Below are 24371 nucleotides of genomic sequence, written 5' to 3'. Positions count from 1 at the left end.
CCATTCCAATGGGCTTTCAAAGTGACTTATTTCTGCACTGTCTTTCTGCTTCACAGACCTCAGTTACTTTGTTTTCAATGTATGACATGACCCCATACATGACTTACGTAAACAGTTGGAGAGACTAAAATGAGAAGCTGTCAGTCATTTGAGGATTTTCAATTTGAACCTTGTGGACCTGCCTTTTAATACAGTGGTTTTTCCTGGGTTCTGTACACGGCTTTCATTCAGCTTGGTTGCAATAGTGAGTGCTTCGTAATTGTGTATTTCACTTTGGGGACACATTAAATGAAGACTATCCAGTTAATGAACATTTGAGAAAGGATTGGTTTAAGTAATTTATGGGCACAATGTCACATGGAAACTTCACTAAGGAGACATGAAAAGAATCTAATTCTGTAAAGCAATATTTTGTTGTCTTCACTACAACGTATCTCCCTTCTTCCTTCATTATGGTTCTACATTCATTACATAAACTACAATCATGGTGACAGAAGAGGCGAGGGACCCTCTGGACAGCAGGATCCTGTTTGACCAGTGCAATTCACCTTGCTGGGTAGGAAGATGAATAGTCATGTAAATGAAGGTTGTGCCCATACATACAAGGCGGCTAAATTCAGGTTACTTAGGCAGATTTGATATCTGGGTGCTGCTGCCTTTCAAGGGCTAGACTTTGCAACATGGTGCTTTCCCTACTTAGTAACTGATGGGCTTTATCCTGTTTTGAGGAATTGCATTTGTACCAACACAAGTTAGCTATCAGTGGGACACAGTAGAGACTACTGCTTGTGGCTGATGATGTGAGTCAGGAAAACTGTAAGGTGAACTGCCTTGAAATGGCAATCAAGGCGCAGGCAGCTCTGCTATTTCCCACTCAGAAAAGCAGAAATACTCCCAATCTCTTTCTGCCTTGCCTCGTTTCTGCTTGGAGAAAGTAGACCTCTACAGAGATGAGTGCTGTTTTACTTTGCCTTCTCCCTTTGGGGCCAGAGCTTCATTGCCTAGGCTCATCAAACAGACCCATCTTCTAGCCTGAAAGTATTGCTGCTGTACAGGAGTCAGAGCTGTGCTGGTCTAAGCTGGTGTTTGAATTCTTCTCGTTTGCTCATCCTCTCATTCAGGTGGTACTGGGCCCACAAGTCTAGAAAATGACTGCAATGTGGATGCAAAATGTGAAAGTTCTTTCCTTTGGCATTTTGATATCTTAATATAGAATATAATAAACAAAAAATTTGTGCTTTGATTTTAAGCTTGTTTGGGCATGAAAATATTTTAAATATAAGATTAAAACAGCAAGAAGAAACATTTAGTTCCATCTTTTATAGTAGGAGCTAATAGAGGACTAGAAAATGTTTCAAATCCCTGGATTTATGAATGCATACTGCTAAATCAACTTAATTATCACTAATCAAATTACTTTCAAGGTACAAAGTTTATAAAGCATGAACAGGATGTTCTCTGGTACAGGTCCTTTCCCCTGGAATCTGCTCATGCCAGAAACACATCAAACCCCATCCCACTTCAGGAAAAAAAATGTACTCCTTTTGTCCTGGCCTTTCACCAGCTGCTGGCTCCAGAATCTTGGTTTGCAGCTTCCTGGCAGTGTTTTCTTTGTCTCTGTACTTCAGTATTTCATTGTTCTTCGGAATTGTGCCACATTCACTTTATGTACTTGGAAAATGTTACAACTCCAAGTCTAAGCCAGACATTGCAAATTCAGCACTCTCCAGAATAATTTGTAATGCTTTTGTTGCTCTAAGGCAGACAGATGACACCTGGGTTTGTGAGTAGTATCTAAAAGAGCCCATCTGTACCCACTAAAAGTTTTAATGAGAACAACACCCGCTGAGGTACAATTGAATGAATAAGAGTAGGTGTGACTTAGTCTGATAAACCATTTCGGTACTTCAGCAAATTCTCTGATCATGAATGAGCACTGCACCTGATGCTAAATGTCCAATAGTCACTAGCTTCTAGGACAAGAATGTGAAGAACTGATTTGTAGCATCAACTTCATGATTTTAAACTGCCAATATAGAATCATAGAATGGTAGAAATTGGAAGTGACCTCTGGAGTCCCCAATCTTGTAACAAAAATGTACTGAAGTTACTCCATCTCCCCTCTCTTTGCAGCTACCAAAAATTCTACCTGTGATTTTACATTTTTTTCCCTATTTGCCACTTCTTTGATCAGTTGTAGATGGTTTTTGCCATTTCAGAAACCTGACATTGAAATATTAATTTTCACTGCAATATGAATGTCACTGGGTCCATGAGTATGCAATCCAAAAGAAGCCACACTAATTCTGTGATTTCACTCAGCGAATAAGATTCCTTTTTCCTTTCTGTTTAAACATTAGCTGTAAGTTCTGATGGAATTTCTAGTACAACAAAAACAAAAGGCTTTTCAAACTTTGATAGACCATGAGAACATTTGCTTACTCAGAAAGTGTTTGCTGCTTTTTATGTTAATTGCTAAATGTCAAGGTCTTTAGACAAGGCTTGTTTTCTTTGAAGGAAATAATATCTATGGCTAGAATTTTATCTGCTTTTCTAGGTAGCTACATGGACCCCTCAGAAGGATGTGTTCTCTCCTTCTCAAAGCACATCTGAGGGTTCTCACTTCAGCGTATGATCCTTCTTTGCCTCCATTTCCACCACAACTTGCTCTCCAAGGAATAATTACTTCTGTGGAGCTGCCTTTGCCTGCCAGTAGGAAAGACTGCTGCTCATCTAAGGGCTATACAGTGCACTGCAGCAATACATTGTATAAGGACTGAAATGGAAAGAAGCAGCAAATTCTACATGTGCTGATCCAGTTTCCTGGCTTTTGTTTATGCTTAAGAAGGCCATGCATTTTCAGTTGACCTGTGCTACTTACAGCTTTTTGAGAGCTTCTGATCTTGTTAAAGAGCCTGTCTGTCAAAAGGCTTTCTCTGTGCCATTTTTTCCTTACCCAGTGGTGAAACTCTGAGATGTAATCATCTGTATCTTATTCAGTATGACAGCAACGAAACCATTTAAGCCACTGATGCAAATCAAATGTGATCTTAATGTTATTCCTAAACAGAAACACTCACAACAACCTCAGAGAGCAAGGTCTCACTTGGTTACATGTAAAACAAATACATCCCCTTCATATATTTATGAGTATTTGATTTACTATTATTAGCATTACTGTTATTAGTCATGACATCATTACCTGCATTACCTTCTTCCTGTTTCAGACTTGGAGCAGCTAATGGCTACGTGGCTCTTGCCTCTGGTCATCAGTCAATGTTTTGTTTCTTCTCTGAAAAGCACTTTGGTTGCTCTGCTTTACAAAAAGAACCTTATAGAGCTCATTTATCCTGGGAGACCAGGAGCCAGAATTTACTGGATTGGAAATAACAGTGTAGATAGTTCTTCATTCTCATGGTGAAATCAGGAAGTATAAGAGTATATTCACCTCCAGTAGTAACATACCTAGACTGTAGTCAAATGAAATTGGCTATTTTGGAGTATTCTAAGGCTCAAAAAATTGTGCATGTTATGTTACTGTTCTGAGAAGGTCTGTAAGGAGAATAATCTCATACTTACTCTGTTTTTGGTTTGGTTGGGTTTTTTTCCTTCTCTCTGATTTAGAATTTAGCATTTGCATTACTTCAAGATTAGGATATGTGTTACCACAATGATACTATAAAGACATGTGTTGTAAAGCTCTATAGAACTTGAATTTGTTAACTGTACAGTAGCCAGAACAACCATGTCCTGGTATTTAATTTGGGTCACTAAGTGTTGCTAAAGCCCCCCTTTGCCTGGGTAAGTTGTCTCATCTCACCCCCCAGCTTAATTTGGATAGTATCTATGAATGAAATATGTTTGGCTTTAGAATATTGTTTCACACTACATTTTAAAATGTTAATAAATTATATATGAGATAAATGCAGATGAGTCTATTAGGGTGCAGTTACAAACACCTTATGGCATTAATAAAATCATGAATGAATTTATACTCAGTGAGGTTCTTCTCAAAAAAATTCTGTCTCTCTTTCTACTAAGGTTAGGTTGATCATGTGAAGACCCAGGGGAGTTACTCCTTGTTTATACCACTGGGAAGAAGAGGGGAATTTAACTCAGAGTATATTTTTTCTTAAGGTTGTGACTTAGAGAAGACAGTATCACAGTATCACAGTATCACCAAGGTTGGAAGAGACCTCACAACTTGCTAGACACTATCACCCTGTACAGCTGCCTCTGCAAATCTGCAGTCAATACATCCATAAAGCTGGATTCTTCTTGATTTTTTTTAATCACATTTTTTTCCCCTTCAGGTGTGGGTGGATGCTGGCACACAGATATTTTTCTCTTATGCCATCTGCTTGGGGTGCTTGACAGCTCTGGGAAGTTACAACAACTACAATAATAACTGCTACAGGTAATATCTTTCACACTTCACCTTTCCATTCAGTGATGGAAGTGTCTACATACTCAGCTTCACTCAGAGCTACTTCCCTTTCCTGTTAGCTATTTGCATGAGTGATGCATGTGTGCACACACATGTTTTTGTAAATACAGAGATCCATAAAGTTTCTTGCAATTGTTTTGGGGAACTCTTTGCCAAAAGTTAGTGTTCTCATCCCTTTTGATCACATCCTACCCTTGCACAACCACAAGCCACTGGGTAGACATGAGCTTGCATTCATAATGCACAGAATTTCATACAAATATAACTGTAGTATTTGATTTTATAAAGTATATCTGCTAAAAGAACAAGGTTTAATCCTACAGAAATTATTAAATCTCACTTGACTTTGGTTTATGCTCTGAATGTCACTTTTCCTCACAGTTTAGCTTCTAGATAGAACACACTAGAAATGGACAGAATTGCATTACTTATCTTTATAGAAATCTGTAAAGAAATTGCTAATGACTTTAGTAGGTTTTAATCTTTCCTGAATCAATGTCGAAAGGGTATGACTCATACAAAATCCTCATTACATTTTACTGCCATGGGCAGGAATGTTAATATTGTTTTCTTCTGGCATCAGTAGTTAGTGAGTTATTTTTCCTACTACTTAACAGCCTTTAACACAGGACAAAAAATGACAGTTTGATTGTACTGACTCCATAGTGATTTCCAGAGGGAGAATGCAAATTTCATTCTCTAATAAAGGAAACAGTATACTTGCAGAGTTCAGAAGGCAGTTTTGGGAAATGCCACTGATGTTCAACGTCTTAACAACAATTTGCTCATCTGTCAGAGAAACACCAAACGCTAGGACCCTCCAGATGGAGAAGGAAACTGGGATGCTGTAAACCCCAGAGATGTGAATGTATCCACCAGCTGAGTGTCTGCAAAGCTATCTGGGATAAAAGGCTGAGAAACCTGAGGCTCTTTAGTCTGTGAAAGAGCTACCTGAGAGGGAATCTGATCAATGCTCAGCAAGAGCTGAAAGGTGGGGTGCAAGAGGACAGGGGCAGACCCTTTTCAGTGGTTCCTAGGGATAGGACAAGGGGTGACAAGCACTACCCAGAACCTATGGAACTTCTTTGCTGCGAGGGTGCTGGAGCCCTGGAGCAGGCTGCCCAGAGGGATTGTGGAGTCTCTTTCACTGAGAGGTTCCAAACCCAGCTGGACATTTTGATCACATGCAACCTGCTCTGGGTGACTGCTTTAAAATGGGGTTGGACTAGATGATCTCCAGAGGTCTCTTACAACACCCACTATGCTGAATTTAGCTATCCAGTGGCAGTTCATGGTATTTTGCCATATGAGCACTGGAATTCCAAACGTTTTATTGCATAAAGTAGTGTGAATCCCCTACAGTCTTCAGTACTGATTGACGCTGTTTTCAGACTAACAATAGAAATGCTTCAGCAGAGGATGATGAATGCCCTGCAGAACAGTGGGCAGTTGAAGTTTTTCCTAATTAGCCTAAGTGATGCTTTTAACAAAGGCACTAGTTCTTTTCTCTCATTTAATTTTAGTTTTATATATTTCAACTTGCATCCCATCTAGAAACTATTGTGCCACTTCCTCAAGGACTGTAGTAATTTATTTTACTATGCTTTTGCATCTTGTCACAAAAAGGAGTTTTGATGTGCAGTCAAAGGGTTTATGTAATTATCTTTCTTTTCCTCTGACCCTAGCAGCGTAGCCTGTAAAAGACATTTCTTTTAAAGCTCCAGAGCAAGACTTTTTTTTTTGTATTTTAATGAAATATATACACTTTGTCCAAAATCAAGCTTCGCAATTCCTCTAACCAAATGTTTCCATGGATTTCCAGAATAGGACAGAATTTTTTGTGTCCTTAGTCTGTTTCTTAAGAAATCTGCAGAAAGGAGCAGGGCAAACATTAACTGCAAAAAGCAGGTGAGTGAAATAGGCTGTTAAGAGTAACAGCTGTACAGTAGGAAGCAGAACAAAATTTGTGTTCTAACTAGTACCTAAAAAAAGAAAATCAAGCTGCGAGTTTGTCCCTTGCAGTGTGGCATCTAATTGCAATACATATTTCCACTCTTTTTTGCACTTGGTTTTACTCAATTTCTTTTTTCTTAGGGAAAGTTGCAGTGGGAAATGATGACATGAGGTGCCTTAATAGACAATGGAAAGATCTAAACTGCACATGGGTTTTTATTGATGGCAGCCTTATCTAATTCATTAACATTGTAAATGAACTGCAAACAAATGGCTTCACATCTTTCAGGAGGGAATTAATTTTTATGGTCCTTATCTTTCTCTGTAATACCTTAATACAGAACCTCCTTGGATTTATTGCAGTTTATACCAAGAATGACTCTTACAAAAAGATGCAAGTAATGGCAGCTCCATCATCAGGCAATGTTTTCCCCAGATAAACAAAAGAATGGTGTACTGATGAGTCCTCTAATTTTTAACGAGCTAAGAATTCTTAATCCATCCAGACATTCTTAAGGGATGCATTAACTTCAGACAACCTCAGAAGACAGGAGATGGAAGAGTTTTTGTTCCTTCTTCACATGCTTTGTATTTGCAGAACTGGTGCAGCTCCCTGCTGGACACTCTGCAGTTCCCACCAGAGCAAGGGATGTTTAGTTCCACACTCCTTGATGCTGGAACTGCAGCTCGGCAACACCCCTTTTTGTGTGACCCTCGTGTACATGGGGGTTAGCTGCCAAGCCGCTGCTGTGGTGCAGGAGATAAGTGAGTGATTTCTCACACTGCCAACAAATGTGAAAAACCTGGAAGAAATTAAGATTTGTACTTTATCAAGCTTTTAGTCTAAGAGGAAAAGAGGAATGGAAATAAGACTTGCACGGATCCATAAAGGCAAGGAAACAATTGAAGGAGCACAAAAGGATCTGTGGACTCTTCTCTCCAGAGAAGAGCTACAAGTTTTCCTTGTGTTTCAGTGTTTTAGAATCCAAAATCACTTTCAGGCACCTAGGTTAGATTTATTGCTTTCTTAAGCACACAGCTATCTCTTCTAGCAAGCAGCCTTAGAAGACTGGCTGTTGTGATAAGTCATTGCTACCTCATCATCTGTCCATCCTGAAGTGCTGTTTGAAGCAGGATGAACAACAATATTTCACTGGGCTCTGGGAAAGATCACACCTTGCTCAAGAGAATTTTCCTTTCTTTTTCCAGGTGGTCACAGAGGTCTGTGCCATGGTGGCTTATTAGATGCTAGGTGTTCTGCAGCACTGTCACTGTACATAACCATTTCCTCTCCTGTCACTCATTTTTATTCTGTCTTTTATGTCAATTGCTTAGAAATTATAGGTTCTGATTGAGTACAATTGAATGTAGATATAGGAAAATCAAGGGACTGATGCCTCTCTGAAACTCTCTGGGAAGATTGTTTAACTTTTTAGTGCCTGGCAGCATACCTGCACTTGAAATAGATATTGGAATTCTGAAGATCTATGGCATTCTGGAAAGGGAAATTAAGTCTGTTGGCTTCTCTTAAGTGACTTTTTAAACAGACATGCATTTTCATTTTAATTTGTCGTTTACTATCGTGACATATCCTATCTGGAAAACAAAGTATTTCTTTGCACTGGCTTAGTAATTGTCATTGTTTGATGTGTAAGCTGCACTGGTCTAAGGGACTGGTGTCCCTGTACTATCTTTCCCTTATTGTTAGACACTTTTATTTTAGGTACAGACACAGTTCCTAGAGAGTATATGGCTTCATCACCATGGCTTCTTTAGGAAAGTTTATTAACTGACTTGGAGTTGTATTTCATATAGATATATATTGTCAACATACTGTAAATGGAATAGAATTAGCTAAGATCTGACCCTAGGAATTTTTCCCAGGAAACAAATTGCTGTCATTTTATTACAGTTTATAGAATCACAGAATCACTTCATTTAGAAAAGCTCCTTAAGATCACTGAATCCAACTGCTCTCTAACTCTACCAAGTCTGAGGCTAAACTGTTCCCTCAGTACCACATCTCTGCCTTATCAAAACACAACCAGGGATGGAGATTCAACCACTGCCCTACGCAGTCTCTTCCAGTGCTTGAGAACCATCTCAGGGAAGAAGTTTCTTCTAATATCCAACCTAAACCTCTCCCAGTTTAGGTTGGACTCTGCAAATGAGTTCATATCCTCTGGCATAAATTATTACAACTGCTGCAGAAAAAATGTTCTTAGCACCATTCTCACAGTGTTTTTACATGGTTTTAAACATTCCATTGCAAACCAGTAAGCAAAAGGTTTATATTTCAACCAGTTAAAATGCAAGCAAAGGAATTACAGTGAGAGCTTATTTCAAGTGCTTACATCTGACTGAGTTCTTTCAGACACAGTATCAGCTGGGAGCTTACTCTTAATAAGCAATTTAATGTCCATTGCTGAAGCTTGAGGTTCGCAGCTCAGTATGTGAAAGAAATCCAAGCTCTGGAGATCAACTGCAGTGTTTTTTGTCTATATTTTCAGAGACTGCGTCATGCTCTGCTGCTTGAACAGCGGCACAAGCTTTGTTGCTGGTTTTGCTATCTTTTCAGTTCTTGGATTTATGGCTTATGAGCAAGGTGTGCCCATTGCAGAAGTTGCAGAATCAGGTAAGCTTCAAATTCTGAGTTAACAAAAAACATTCAGAGGCTGCTGTCAGAATATTTAGTGTGCCATGTCTTGTGGATAACTTGACTGTTTTGCAGATAGTTTTGTGAAATTCCTCTTAAATACCTGTTACCTGACTTGTCAGAATAACTTCTGTGAAAAGAATTGTTACTATTTTTATGGTTGCATGTTTGTGTGTGGGAAAAAAATTGTTACTGTGCATCGCTCCAAATTCAGAAAGTTACAGAGGTATTGTAACACAAACTTAGTAGGACTTCCCAGGTACTATTACAGAAAACATTTCTTCTAAAACCCCCAAGACCATTGGCTTACACTATTACAGAAACTACATAGAAAAAGGTTGAAAAACTACAGCAGCTCTGGAAATTATAGGAGCTTGTAAATACTGCATTAGTGTGCTGACAGGTCTTCACTGAAGCTGTGGCAGCAGGAGCACAGAGGTACTCCATCAGCATTGCGATGCTGCCTTTGCACCCGTGCTTTCAAAGCTGGCTAATGCCAATAGAAACTGCTATAGCATGAGAGTTTGCAGCAGCTGAAAAATGGGCACAAGAAAACTAGAGCAGGAAAATATGAGCTGGGTGAGATGGTATTTTAGCAGATCTGAGAAGTTAGCAATGCTTTTGCAAAAATGTTCTACTTTAAAGATTTCTGTAAATAAGCAGGCAGTGGACTGATGCTACCACCAGCAGCACTCAAAGATGAAGAAAAGGTTTTGAACAAGCCAGTAGACATTTGGTTTCCACCATGTACGGCTTCCCAGCTTCAACTCTTACCACTGTGTCCCTACACAAAATGTCAGATGTAGGTTGGGGGAAAAAAAAGGCAACAGATACTAGAATATGTTAAGGAGCTATATAAGACAATCAGAGGAGCACATTAGTTATTAAGGTATACAAGCGTTGCTGTACATTCACACAAAGAAGGAGAACATAAAGCATAGTGATAGCTTAACAGAAGCCTTGACTTTCAAACATTTGGACAGGATGTAGGCAGAGTGGATGTACCAAGAAATCTTCATTACTGTTTAGCCTCATCACCAAACACTTAGGCTACTGGAGTTGTAGAGTTTGTCAAAGTTTTCAGTCTTGAATTTAACTACTGCCTGCCATAAAAGAACAAGTAGTGATGGGTTGACTCTCAACAGCAGCTGAATATCCACACTGCTGTTCATGTGCTCAACAACCTCAGTGGGATGAGGAAAAGAAAAGGAGAAAAGAGAAAAAACTGGTGGGTTCACATGGAGACAGCTTAGTAAGTGACACAGTGCAAGCATTGCTCAGCAGGAGCAAAATGCTGGTGTGAGCACTGCTGCTCTCTTCACAAACTCAGTCCTCAACACTGTGCAGGCTGTTATGAAGGTTAACTCCAGCATGCATGTACAAACTGTGTCCTTTCTTGTCTTCCTTTTCAGGCCCAGGACTTGCATTTATTGCTTACCCTAAAGCTGTTACCATGATGCCTCTTTCTCCTCTGTGGGCAACTCTGTTCTTCATGATGCTCATTTTCCTTGGATTAGATAGTCAGGTGTGAAACAAATACTTGTTATTTCTCTTGTCATCTTCCCTAGCATGTGTGTATCAGCATGTTTGACGTAAACAACATCTAACATGATGAAAGAATGAGTCCTAACTTCATTCCTTGCTTAAAACCATTGATTCAAATGCCTTATTTTACATCTTACTTACCAGATGCTGAAGATTCCTTTATGATTTACTGTGAACACTGATTCAGCCTGACTACAGCTTTCTTATTAACACAGAAATCAGCCTGAACTTAAGTATGGGTGATTAAGAATTCACTGTTCAATAGAACACCATTATGCTTGTTCTCATTTTTTTAAAAGCACTTTGTAATGAATGTTAAACTGAGTATCAGCTAGTGGTAATATAAGTGCCTATGGTCTATTTACACTTCAGGATTCCATAGCAAGAAATGTGTAGTCCTATTCTGCAGCAAAGTGATAGCACAGAAGTTGTCCTTTCAGTATAACCGTATAAATTGCAGAAGCTGCTTGAAGAAAGGTGTAAAGTAGCTGTCATGTTTAGCGTGTAGCTCAGCCCTTGGCATGATTCTGTTCTGTGCTAGAGCATAGAGCTCTTCAGTGCTTATTTTGCATGACAGTTCCAATCACTGATGTGAATACAATTCCTGAATTCTTCTCTTTACTGTCCCAGTGAAGTGGGCTTTATTATTTTCTGCTTTGGCATAGTTGTGGATGCCCTCTCCCTGGAAGTGTTCGAGATCAGACTGGATAGGACTTTGAGCAACCTGGTGTAGTGGAAAGTATCCCTGCCCATGGCAGTGGGGTGGAACTAGATGATCTTTAAGATCCCTTCCAACCCTAAATATTCTTTGATTATTTTTTGTGCCTAGTTCAGAAATACCACTCAAGAGTCCTGTGTCTTAAGCCTCTTTCTTTCTGCTGATTTTTTTAAGTTAGTGAGAAGGTTCCTTCACTCCTTTATTAGATGTATTTGGCTTGGACACTTTGTGGAACCTTTCTCTTCTGTAAAATGGAGAGAACCACCTCTCAAAATCCCGTAGTTCATTTAGCAGTGCTTGAAGGTGCAGAGCACTACAGAGCATTCCTCTGAGTGACACAAGTGCAGGATGCTTAGAGTGAAATGCTGCTGCAGTCTTACAAGTAATTTGTACCTTATTTAAGTCCCACTCAAGCCACATTTGAAAGATTTAATTCTTACATATGCCATCTGTTGCAGAACAAATTCACTTGAGATAATATTAGTGGATTCAACTATGTGAATTTGATGGTGAACTGGGAATTCATAGTTGTGAACTTTTTCATTCTGAAGCCCCATTTGAGCTTCTGCTTACAAAGAATTCTCAGGCTTCATTCAGTCTCTGTGATGAGAACACAGAGGAACACTCAAAGTGTTCAGTAGCAGATCCAAATCCTAACAGCAGCTGAGGCACTTACTAATTTGTATTTTGCTGCCTTTTGTTCTAGTTTGTGTGTGTGGAAAGCATTGTGACAGCTGTTGTAGATATGTACCCAAAGATTTTCCGAAGGGGCTATCGAAGAGAGCTGTTGATTCTAGGTCTTTCCATCGTGTCATACTTCATTGGCCTAATAATGTTAACTGAGGTAAGATGTGCTTTGTTGTGCTACTGCAGAGAAAAAGAAAATGGGTTTGTAATTGTAACGCAAAATGCAAGAACATTGGACACTGCCAACCCTCACAGTCACGAATACAACTACAAAGTACTGGAGTGACTGTTGTCACCTACTGTGCAACATTTGAAATGCGGAGTTTATCCTCAGTCTTTTCAGATGAGCTCAAGAAATGTTTTAAGCAAAGTTTTGTAGACTAGGAAATCCCTTCTGCTTTGCACCAGCTAAGCAGATACACTGACCGTGGCTTCTGCCTGCTTAGTCTGGGCAGAGCAGTCAGAAAGCAATGATGTTTTAGATCCACAGATCAATAAAGAAGATAAAGTAAAGTGAAATTAGAAAACTAAGCCATCTTTGATTTTTACAGTACTAGGCTCAGTCAAGCCATACAGCCAATCTATGAGCAGAAATTGCTTCAGTAAGAGACAAAAAAAAAAAAAAAGGATTTTTTTAAAAAGGATATTTTTGGGGGGTGTTCTAGCCCAAAATTTAGGAGGATGCCAGTCCATCTGATCAGCTCATGATGTAATACATTTGTCACTTCTGTGTTTGATACCCAGGTTGGGAAGGGCTTCTGGGATCCTTTGGAACTTGGTGTAGGGAGTTAGTGCTGGCTTTATGGGGTGAATTCTATAAGCATTCTACCCTCTTAAGACAGGAAGAAGAGAGGCAGAATCCACACCCTTCTCTGCCTATACTCTTCTATTTGCTGGGCCTTTAAAACATCCGTGTAGCAAGCACCAAGGCAAAGAAAAAAGCTGATGTCCGAGGACCTATAGAGTGCAAGTGGCTCAGCACTGCTTGTCCGGGCAAGCCTGGCTGTACTGAGCATGAAGTGCCACAACGTGGCTCTGTTGTGCAGCAATCTCCAGCAAAGTGGCCTCCCGGAGCACCATGAACTCATCTAGGGTCACTTAAATTCCCTTAACGGAGCTATGCAGCCTTTGGACCATGTTCTTTTCAAGTTGCTTTGTTAGTGAAAATGAGCAAATTTCACCCCAAAAAAGCTTTTAGGCAGTTGTACGCACGTTTGTCTGTCGACTTCAGTGTGCAAGCTTTTATAACAAAGAGAAGAAATCAACTAATCAGATTATTTTAGCATTAGATATGGCTTCCAGGAAAGAACAACCGAGGATAGGGAGGAAAGTGGAGACTAGGACAAAATAAAGTTTTTCTGTGTTTTTTTGTTTTCAGTTGCAGTTTGTGCCAGACTGATCAGATAACTTGCTCTGAGGAGAAATATGACTCTATAAGAAGCAAATGCATTTGAGCAGAAGTTTTATAAACTTCAGTGAAGGGAATCAAAGATTCACCACAGAATTCTTATTTTATCATGCCATAATTTTTATATTAAAAAGAAAAGGACAGGACAAAGAGGAAATTGTGACTGTTGGTGTGAAGAGACAGTGGCTGAGATGAGATCCCTAATGAAGTTACACAGACAGCACTTGGTAGCAATTTTATCTAGTACCCATGGAGTCAAGGGCTTGGGGGGGGGTGGTGGTTTTGTTTTTCTTTAATTGGATTTTTTGTTTGTTTAGTTTGGGGTTTGTTTGGTTTTGGTTATTTGGGGGGTTTTTTGTGTACTTTTTTGTTCCTTTTGTTTTGTTTTTCAAATAATTGTATCAGCTTAAAGGCTGTGAGATCCATTCAAACTTCCTTGGTTAGTTTACACATTCTACAGTCCCTATGTCACTGGTGAGTGATTCTAGTAGCTGCAGATTTTGCCTTCTTTCCCCACATTTTAGCTAGTTCTTTATTTACTAATAGCACAGTCACCAAAAAAAAAATCCTGGCACCTTTATGTGCAGTGATGATGAGATCAAAAGCACCTCTAGATGTCTACAGCTTGATGTGATGACAAATGAAGATGAAAAACATGGAGGTGGGCAAGCATTTTGGAAACAAGTCTAATATAGTTCTCTCCACTCCAGGATTTACTACCTTTAAGCAAATGCTCAGTGTTTGACTGGCAGAGGGAAAAATCTTAAGTACTATGAAAGGAAAAAAAAGAATCTTTCACAGTTAGAAATCACTGAGAAAAGACTCATCTTGGTGCAAGAAATCAGCTTCAATAGGAAGACTGCTATGGAGACAATAGATTGATTGTGCCATTAAAGTCATATTTGCTATGAAATATTCCTACTGGTGCCAACACAGTGATTTTCTTCCCTGCTCCTGTTCTTGTCTTTCAGGGTGGGATGTATGTCTTTCAGTTGTTTGACTCTTATGCAGCCAGTGGCATGTGCCTTCTTTTTGTCGCCATATTTGAATGTATCTGCATAGGGTGGGTTTACGGTGAGTTGCTGAAAACTGCTGAGTTTTGCTTCTCATGGAAGCTTTCTCTTTGCATAAAAACAATGTGAAAGCCTTATGACCTTATGGAGTGTGGCCCTCCACATTCCCATGCCCTACCAAAAGCCAGGAATGCCTTTTTTCCCCTTTCTAAACAACAATAGGTAGTGGAATAGATTTTATGTTATTTTATTTTATTTTGGTCCTCCACCTCCCTTCACTCAGGAAGTTCCTAGCTGCCTTAGAGGGATGGTATTAAGAGCATTGATGCGGGGCAGACTCTCTTGCACTTCTGATACTAGGATAAATTCAGAGAGTTGGAGTACATGCCACAGAAGGGACACAGTAGTGTTTCTAACTCTGCTGTTTGTCAGCAAAGTCTAGGGAAATCACCAGAGTGCTGGGGGCGTGCACAGTTACAACCTCAAGCCCTTGTTGCACAAGAAGGACTCAACAATTTTGCTTCCAAAACAACACGTGAATTCAGATTAGATGTGTTCTCAGCTAGCTGGGACTCACACATGAGCCTATCACATACATGTTTGCTGAGACTTACAGACTAGAATCCATGCTTCTGACAGCCCACTCAGTCTCACTCTCCCCTCACGTTGGTCATATACAGATGTAGGCCTCAGTCTCTGCCTTAAGTATGGCATAGATGAGGAGGGATGGCTGTGTCAAGGTGAAAGACAGCGCAGCTCTGTCAGAGCTGCTGGTTTTCTCCCTAGGGTTGTAAATGCTGACCTGTACACCCTCTGATATGTACATTCTACATCGGCTTCTCTTTTGGTTTTTTTGGGGGCAGGCAGCAATCGCTTTTATGATAACATTGAGGATATGATCGGGTACAAACCACTGTCACTGATTAAATGGTGCTGGATGGTCTTAACTCCAGGTATTTGCGCAGTAAGTACAGATTATCCACATGATATTCTTGATATTCCTTTGCCCAGGGAGGTGGTTGAGGCCTCATCCCTGGAGGTGTATAAGGTCAGGCTGGATAAGGCTCTGGCCAGCCTGATCTAGGGTAAGGTGTCCCTGCCCGTAGCAGGGGCATTGGAACTAGATGATCCTTGTGGTCCCTTCCAACCCTGACTGATTCTGTGATTCTATGAACTTGGTTTAAGACATCTTTTTCTGTGCATGTTTTTAGACTTTTCTTTCTGCTAATTGCTCACAGCAGCTGAGAAAATGCCTGTTAATTTGCAGCATATGTTTGGATTAACAAACACTGTGTAGGAGCTGCAAAAAAGTATTCAGTTTTCTGTGAACTGCAAAAAATTGTATACAATAATAGGAAAAAAACAAACTCAGGGCCCTAAAGAACATTTGCTAGTACAATGAAGGCTTTTTCCCCATTGTGTCACTGGTAAACCTTGTGTCTATCCAGCATAACTTCCCTGCTGTTCCAGCCTGCTCTTTGGATGAGTGAACATTTTTCAAAGATGACAGGACAGGACAGGACATTTTTCCTCCTAGCAAAAGCTGTAGAAGAGGTCTAAAGCACATCTCATATGCATGAAGAAGGGAAAGGAATTTGCCTTGCCAGAAGCTAGCAGGACTGGTGCCAACTCTGGCAGTCTGTTGAGGCTATGTAACAGGGACATTACAGAAGGAACATGACCACACGGCCTATACATTTGCACCACAAGTGCCTGAGGATTAGATGCTGACATCTTTCCATCTCTCCAGTACATAAATGATACCAACTGCAAAACCACAGATGCAAAGGCACCTGGAGATCCGGGTTCCCTCGCACCCTGCCAATTCCTTTGCAAACTCAGGAAAATATTTGGATTCTGAAATGGATGTAATAAAATTTGCTCTTGCACACTCTTCTCATAACTCTGGAGAAAAGTATATAGCAGCTTTTCTATATTTCATAAATTATAGTGGTCCAAACTGCTTGATTGGACATCCATCAATTTCAGATGGATACAGTCAAGCTTCTGTGAGGATGAAGGAGCTGGCCTGCAGAACTGCAGATAGAGACAGTGGATTAAGGGGACTTTGAAAATGTTGCCTTTCCTTTTTCTTCACATCAAGCAAGAGAGAATGCAGCTTGTGTTACTTGATCACAGCTGGTTCCCAGTAGCAAAACTTCATCTTTCCTGCCCAGGTACTCTTTGCCATCAAAGTGCAGATTTTATTGTCATTGAGTGGTAAATAGGATTTAAACCTTAAAGTCTGTTTATTTCTGTGGAAGCTACTTCGGCTCTGCATAAAAGAAGATACTGCTGCTTGTGTTTTTCTCTGTCTTTCGTCTTTAGGCAAACTGCTCTTGCCTAAACAGTCAGCACATAATGTTTTCAAATACCACTAATGTTTCTCTGTTTATTTCAGGGAATTTTCATCTTTTTCCTGGTGAAGTACAAGCCTCTAAAATACAACAATGTATATATATACCCTGACTGGGGCTACGGCATAGGGTGGATGATGGCACTTTCTTCCATGATCTGTATCCCTTTGTGGATCTGCATAAAGCTGTGGAAGGAAGAAGGCAGTTTCATAGAGGTAAGATGTATTTTCAGATTAATAATACTGAAACAATAAGTGGGAAGAGAGTGTGAATCCTCACCTGCATGATATTAAGCACAGTGTAGTCAAAAAGTGATGCCATGTAGCTGCTCCAGCACCAGCTTGAGTTTGATCTCAGTTACTGGTGGAAAGAGGCATCTGACTTATTCTCTTCTGAATTTCTTGTGAGTTTTGCCTTCATTGACCTTAACCTGTGATAGACTAATCAATATTACAGCTTTACAGTGCTCTATTCCTGCTCAATTTGTAGCTTAAAATGTCTGCAACATCAGCTAAACTCCTCAAGAAGGTTTGTGCCAGTCATTCATTCAGGTCATCTGCTTTTTTTCCATGATTTGGGTAACTCATGTTTGTGCTGCCAGAATGTTCCCCCAGGAGCTGGGTAGCAAGCACAAAGATATCTTCTGGATAGTTTTCTGATTACTGTTCTCTAAATGAGAAATAGAGTCACAGAATGGGGAGGGACACCTCCCACTAGACCAGCTTGTTCAAGGCCCCATCCAGTCTGGCTTTGAGTGCTTCCAGGTTTGGAACCTCTACAACATTTCCAGGTAACTTACTGTGCTGTCTTCTGGCAGTCCATATTGAACCAACCCTGTTAAAACAGTTAAATACAGCCTGGAGACTACCAAGGAAATCTTTACTGTGATATATAAAGAAAAAAGTGACTTGCCCATAATAAAGTTTCCTTAGCATGTCAACAAAACAAGCTTTGCACAAATCTAATTATTAAATACTTCTTTACTGAACCAACCTTCCTCTGTGTATGCCAGTAAATACACTTTGTTTCTTGGTTTGCATTGCCTTGTAGACTGAAGCAATGCAGGCAGGTTCCATACAGGAAAGGTGTTCTTCAGTTGCAGTTGGGAGCCACTCAGGAAGCCAAATTCTTCCAACATCTCTACTCCTCAGGCTATAAGTAGCAATGTTGCTAATGATGTTATTGCTGTAAAAGATGAAATTTCTTCCTGGGGAGGAATGTTACTCAATCAGCAAGAAAAATCACTTTGACTTTCTCTTCCCCTTCATTCTCTAGTCTTTGTTTGGGAGTGATTTGTAAAGAGTGGTATGGGATGTAGTGCTTTGGATGTACCATGAAGGGCCACAAGGATGATCAGAGGGCTGGAGCACCTTTGTTATGGAGACAGACTGAGAGAGTTGGGGCTGTTCAGTCTGGAGAGGAGAGGGCTCCAAGGAGACCTTATTGTGGCTTTCCAGTATCTGAAGTGGGCCAACAAGAAATCTGGTGAGAGACTTTTTAGGATATCAGGTAGTGACAAGACTAGGGGGAATGGAGTAAAACTAGCAGGGTGTAGATTCAGATTGGGTGTTAGGAAGAAGTTCTTCACCATGAGGTTGGTGAGACACTGGAACAGGTTGCCCAGGAACGTGGTAGAAGCCTCATCCCTGGTTGAGGCTGGAAGGCCAGGCTGGAATGTGATTCTGAACAACCTGATCTAGAGCGCGGTTTCCCTGCCCATGGCAGAGAGGATGGAGCTAGATGAGCTTTGAGGTCCCTTCCAGCCCTGACAATACTATGATTGTGTGATCCTATACAGACAGCAGAGAAATAAGAGGCAGGCATGCAAGAGAAAAGGATTTTGTAGTAAAGCACTTTAAGAAACCTGTCTGTGACCAAGAAACAGATGATCTCCATTTTCTTGAATTCTCTAGAGATTCAGGAAGTTGATCACACCGAGCTCAGACCTGAAAATGAGAGGGAAGCTTGGAGGAGGAGCCTACATTGCTGCGATAAATGACTGCGATGCCAAACTGAAAGGAGACGGCACCATCTCAACCATTACAGAAAAGGAGACACATTTCTGAAAGAACTATCTTTTTGGTTTGGGTGTGTGTTTGTCTGTTTGTTTTGTATAAAAAAAAATCAATAAATAAAGTCACTTAATTATAGAGGCTGGCTTGTTTTGCACAAAGTTTTATTAACCAGTTAATTTGAACATTGTATACTTGTTTAAAAGTACTATAAAAGTAATGACCATGTAAAAGAGAGAGAGGTAGTATTATATGGTATGTTAGTCATGACTCCTTGTAATATGGTGATCTCAGTAAATGTTTTTTAGAACTTAGAGGGACCTGTATCATGTGTTGTAAAACTTTTCTACTTTGATTTCTGCCCGATGTAATGATGTATAGATATACATGTGTTAACCTGTAAGCATGTCAGACCATTTCAGCTGTTCATGTATGTATATAAAGGGGACTAGAGTGTCCTTCTGTTCATATTGGAAGAAGTTGTGAGGGGGTGAGGGGTAACTGGTAACTACTCTTGCATATCACTGTCAAAATGTGGGCCTGTAACCACTCCACTGAAATAGATCTTCTCCAGCACAGCCAGTGGCCTTCACACTGGGGCTGCATGACCCAGCCTTTCCATAGGCTATAGAAAGATGGAGAGCTATCAAAGCTCTTCTTTCAGGGCAAGTTCTGTGGAGCCAAAAGGAAGCATCACCTCAGCGTTCTTATCACCTTCCATCCTCCGTTTGCTTCAACAGGTCCAATAACCTGGTGGAATGGGCACACTTCTGAATTGCTGTTTTTCTGGAGCTTGGACAGAGAGTATTTCTTAAGACCTATGAATTTTGCTGCTCTTTTAGCTTAACAATCTCTAAGGTGATGCGTACTGCTTCAGGAGACCTATAAAACTTCCTCATTTTATTTAGTTCTAAAGGGCCAGCGCTTCATTTTGGTGGACAGTTCCCATTCCCTGAAGAGATGTGTTTGCCTGTGCTTGCACTACAGGAGGTCAAGGCTGCTTTATATACATGGAGATATTCTGAACAGAAAACGAGTGAGTTTAGAGCTCTGCATCCCATGGCCTCACTGTTGCTGTTTGTCATTCTGTCTCTACATCTCTTTGTTCCATTCAAAAGAGACAAGGATCCTGTAATGAGAATGTGTAGCATTATGTAGCTGATCTTCAAGAAACTTTCTAGGTACTATCAGATCAGGCACTGATTCTTCCACACTGAATGGGATGGAGGATTGCACTCAAGTTAGAACAGAAAGGCTACAGTAATTGCTCCTTAATGGCTAGAAAAGTTAAAGGAGATCATTTATATATGGTGCAGATGGAGGAATTAAGGCAGGGATGCTGAGACTTCTCTGTTCTGCAAGGGGAGCAGTACTGAGTGTGTGACACCAGGTCTTTGCATTCCACCAGTTGTGTGAACTGCTTCCCTCTGATGTAAAACAGGCTTTGTATGTGAATCCCAGGTGACTGAAAGTTGTTAGCATGAGGTCTGCAAATCCTAGTCCCAGTGTCAAAATCTCTAGACTTGGGTGGTTCATTGTTGTGGGTTTTTTCCTGCCAATATTCCAAATGCTAATATTAACTCTGAACAAATATTTTTGTTTTCTCTTGTCCTGGTTGTTTCTTTAATGGTTGGATGAGAAGCTTGTGGAGGAATATACTGTACAACAATGCATAGTGTTTGAGGAGGAGACAAGCGACAGCCTAAGACAGAGAAATGTCATAAAACCTGCTGTCTTCTCTGCAGTTCAAAATCACCAAAGCCCAGACACCAGCACCTGCAGTTATTAGAAACAGAAGTGGCTGCTGGCCTGCTGCAGAGAAAAGCACTTAACTGCAGGTCACTAAGTGGATCTTACTATCATGGAGATCTGTACACAGAGCCAGAATTTCTCTGAGATTTTGTGGTTACCTCTTCAAAAAGCATTCTCATAGAATCACTTTTTCTCAAGTCACATCATTAAAGCTCACAGTTCTTTTTAATTTTACTTTATCTTAGTTGTAGTTTTTTTGTCTGGTAAGGTGGAAATCAACTTTGCTTCAGCTTTTTTCAAGTCCAGCTTGCCTTTGTGTATCTCCATTGTTAGGTGCTTAGGAAAGGCCACTTTGAAGGAGTCTGGCTTTAACAAAGGTTCAGCACCATCACCTTGTGTATTCTGGTCTCCCTCAGAGGTACTCTCCAGCCCTGGGGGCTGGAACTGGAGGTTACCAAATGAAACTCACAGTCCTGTTGGACAGTGAGACCTCTGGCAGAGAAGTGCTCCCAGAAGTGAAAACTCAAGTGGTATACAACAAAGCAACTGAGAACTACACATTGACATTGAAAAAATGCTCATTCCAGAAGCTAGAAGTTAATATCTTTGAAAGTCCTAACAAGTCATAAATCTTTGTAATCCAGTGACCCTTTCTGATCTTTCTCTCTGCACACGAGAGCTGCAGAACTGGCTACATTATTTTCTTACCAGGGAAGGATGTACAAACATAGGTGCACTGATAACTTCATTTCCATGAAGTTATCTTCAGCAACCAGGACTCCTCGTGAACATTTACAGTAGAGTGTGCCAAGAGCTGGAACCCACACCACTCATCTGGCCATCCACTAGACACAACAGGAAAATCCCAAGCAAGTCAAGATTGCCCTTTGGCACGTAACAGCAGACCTTGACTTGTACATTTGAGCTTGTCGGTGTTCTTCGAATTGTTGTACTCCTCCAAATATCTCCACAGGAGCTATCTACTCAGTCTCGAACAGGCTTCCTTTTCTGCTGCTATGAACCATTTCGCCTGTAGATTTCTACACATACATATGGTTTGGCATGGTCTAAAGGGTTATACAGTGTTACTAACATGCTGTGCTTGTAAATGTGTGCAGTTAATACCTGACTCAAGTTTAACACCTTACTCATTTTTACAACAAAAATATTTTTTCTTTTGTGGGGAGGGCTGTGGGAGGGCAAATTTCCTAATAGTATTTGTGGTTTCTTGGCTTTTTTTTTTTAAACAATATAATGGAGGGGAAGAAAAAAAAAAACACACCACAAAATTGACTAGATGATGATGATTCTTTTTTTATGGAGTAGATCTGTTATTGCCCTTTTCTGAAATATCTGCAGTATTATTAAAAAGAATGCAATAAAAGTGAACGACCACAAAGGTTTCTGTAACGTTTTACACAAAGAAAGATTCTGTTTGGTTTTGAAGGGCACAAGATTTCACCTACTTACTTGGTTTTAAAAATTAAAGGAAATGGGCAAACCCCATCCTGTGTATTTTAATTTCTATCAATGTATTTTATAGGTTTCTCATTTCCCAGATTAAATAATCACAAATACTCTGTTAGGGCAAACATATATCCTTGGATTTTAAAAGAGGAATTTAGAAACAAGACAAGATTTAGCAACTTGTCTGAGCAATCTGTGACTGAAACAAACTGAAGTTTTCTGAACTCACAATTTAGTGTCACTAAATCCATGCTGCCATGGAAGAGTGCTGACTTGATGCCACTTTCCCCCATCCTTCCCTACTCCTGCCTAGTCTTGCTTTGTGTCAGTTGCAGAGTTAGGAGACCCATGCAGAGAGTCACCTCAGGAACTGCTCTGACTGAAACTTCACTCAACAAAAGTCTGTGGATAGTTCTCAGTAACCACAGCTCCTGGCCTGGCTATTCAAATGCTTACACTGAGAATAGGCACCACAGGTGCTGGAAGAATCACATCTTCCAGCTGCTATACACATTTTGCTGGATTCAAATAACTTTCTAACCATAGCCCTAGCCATGTGTCAATGCTCTGTCCCTTTGATGGTCTTTTCTAGGATGATTTTATGGTTTTAGAGTCTTCTGTATCCCTGCAGTACTGCATTGAGCTCCAGAGGTGCCAACATATGAAGGACATGGACCTGCTGGAGTGAGTCCAGAGAAGGCCACAAAGATGATCAGAGGGCTGGGGCACCTCTGCTATAAAGACAGGTTTTGAGAGCTGGGGTTTTTTTTGGCCTGGAGAAGGCTCCAGTGAGACATTAGAGTAGCCTTCCACTGTTTGAAAAGGGTTGGGAGAGATTTTTACAAGGTGATATATAGTGGCTATATTTATAGTGACAGGACAAGGGGTGATGGCTTTGCTCAGTAGAACAGAACCATAGAATTGCTTTAGTTAGAAAAGACCTCTAAGATCATTGAATCCAATCAACAACCTAACACCACCATGACCATGAAACCATGTCCCAGAGTGCCATGTCATAGAATCATAGAATCAACCAAGTTGGAAGAGACCTCCAAGATCATCCAGGCCAACCTGTCACCCAGCCCTATCCAGTCAACCAGACCATGGCACTGTGTCTCATCCAATCTTTTCTTGAACACCTGCAGAGACGGCGACTCCACCACCTCCCTGGGCAGCCCATTCCAATACCAGTGACTCTCTCTGTGAAGAACTTTTTCCTAACATCCAGCCTGTACCTCTCCTGGCACAACTTGAGACTGTGTCCCCTTATCCTATTGCTGGTTGCCTGGGAGAAGAGACCAACCCCCACCTGGCTACAGCCTCCCTTCAGGTAGATGTAGACAGCAATGAGGTCACCCCTGAGCTTCCTCTTCTTCAGGCTAAACAATCCCAGCTCCCTCAGCCTCTCCTCAGGGTTTGTCCACATGTTTCTTGAACACCTCAGAGACAGTGACTCTGCTACCTCTCTTGGCAGCCTGTTCCAATGCCCAACCATTATTTCAGGAAATCCAGTTCTCCTACTTACCAACCTAAACCTCCCCTGATGCAGTTTGAGGCCATTTTAAATGGAAAGAGGGAAGACATAAGAAGAAATTCTTCATTGTGAGGGTGGTCAGGCACTGGAATGAGTTGCCCAGAGAAACTGTGGAGGCTTCAACCTGTAAGTGTTCAATGGGACATTAGATGGGGCCTTGAGCAACCTGATCCAGTGGAAACTGTCCTGCCCATGGCAGGGATGTGGAACTAGATGATCTTGGAGATCCCTTCCAATCCAAACCATTCTGTGATTCCTTCTAATGCCAATGATCCATGTACAGGATAAAAAGCTTGCTCTGGTACATGACAGATTGATGAAAAATTCTAGTATCCTAGCCTGAGTCACTCTGTTATATAGCTGCCTGCCACCGGGGAAATGAAGCTCTCTTCTTAAAGGCTGTTTCTCATCTTGATTAATGAAGCATGGCTACAACAAGGAAAATGTGCTGTAGGTTTTGACAAAGCCCTTCAAGCTCTCTCTGGCTGTACCAACAGCCATACCCAGCAGCAGAGAGACCACAGGAAGGATTTTAACTCTTCTCTTATGTTTGATGTCCTTGTACCTGCAGGAGTAGACCTAAGATCCAGCCAGGCAGCACTGCATCATTCTTGAGCCTGTATCACAACTAAATACTAAGCAAATCTGAACAGATCGAGAAATTTGGCCTCAGATGTTGATGTGTCCCTATTCTGAACTTGGTCAGCCACAGGGCAGCAGCAAGTCTAGGGAATACTTCTAAAAACACCTGTTTCTGACTAGATAAACAATGTCCTAGTGGATTACATATTCACACCTTTAGCTGGAAGAAGATGTGAAAAT

The 24371-nt window shown here is 40.7% G+C and overlaps 1 protein-coding gene across 1 annotated transcript in view; it reads left to right on the top strand.

The window, feature by feature from the left end:
- Positions 1-22054, top strand: part of SLC6A11 (solute carrier family 6 member 11) — a 77806-nt gene extending 55752 nt beyond the window's left edge. Inside the window, exons 8-15 of the mRNA XM_064156364.1 lie at positions 4314-4417; positions 8911-9035; positions 10469-10581; positions 12026-12163; positions 14386-14488; positions 15291-15391; positions 16829-16999; positions 18698-22054. Of these exons, the coding sequence (XP_064012434.1) occupies positions 4314-4417; positions 8911-9035; positions 10469-10581; positions 12026-12163; positions 14386-14488; positions 15291-15391; positions 16829-16999; positions 18698-18850 (1008 nt within the window). The 3' untranslated portion in view covers positions 18851-22054. The remainder of the gene's footprint in view (positions 1-4313; positions 4418-8910; positions 9036-10468; positions 10582-12025; positions 12164-14385; positions 14489-15290; positions 15392-16828; positions 17000-18697) is intronic.
- The last annotated feature ends 2317 nt before the right edge of the window (positions 22055-24371 follow it).

The sequence above is a fragment of the Pogoniulus pusillus genome, chromosome 16 (genome assembly GCF_015220805.1).
Source record: "Pogoniulus pusillus isolate bPogPus1 chromosome 16, bPogPus1.pri, whole genome shotgun sequence".
In the NCBI taxonomy this organism is placed as follows: Eukaryota; Metazoa; Chordata; class Aves; order Piciformes; family Lybiidae; genus Pogoniulus; species Pogoniulus pusillus.
Note: the sequence above shows the minus strand (reverse complement) of the source record. Positions and strands in the feature narration are given on the sequence as shown.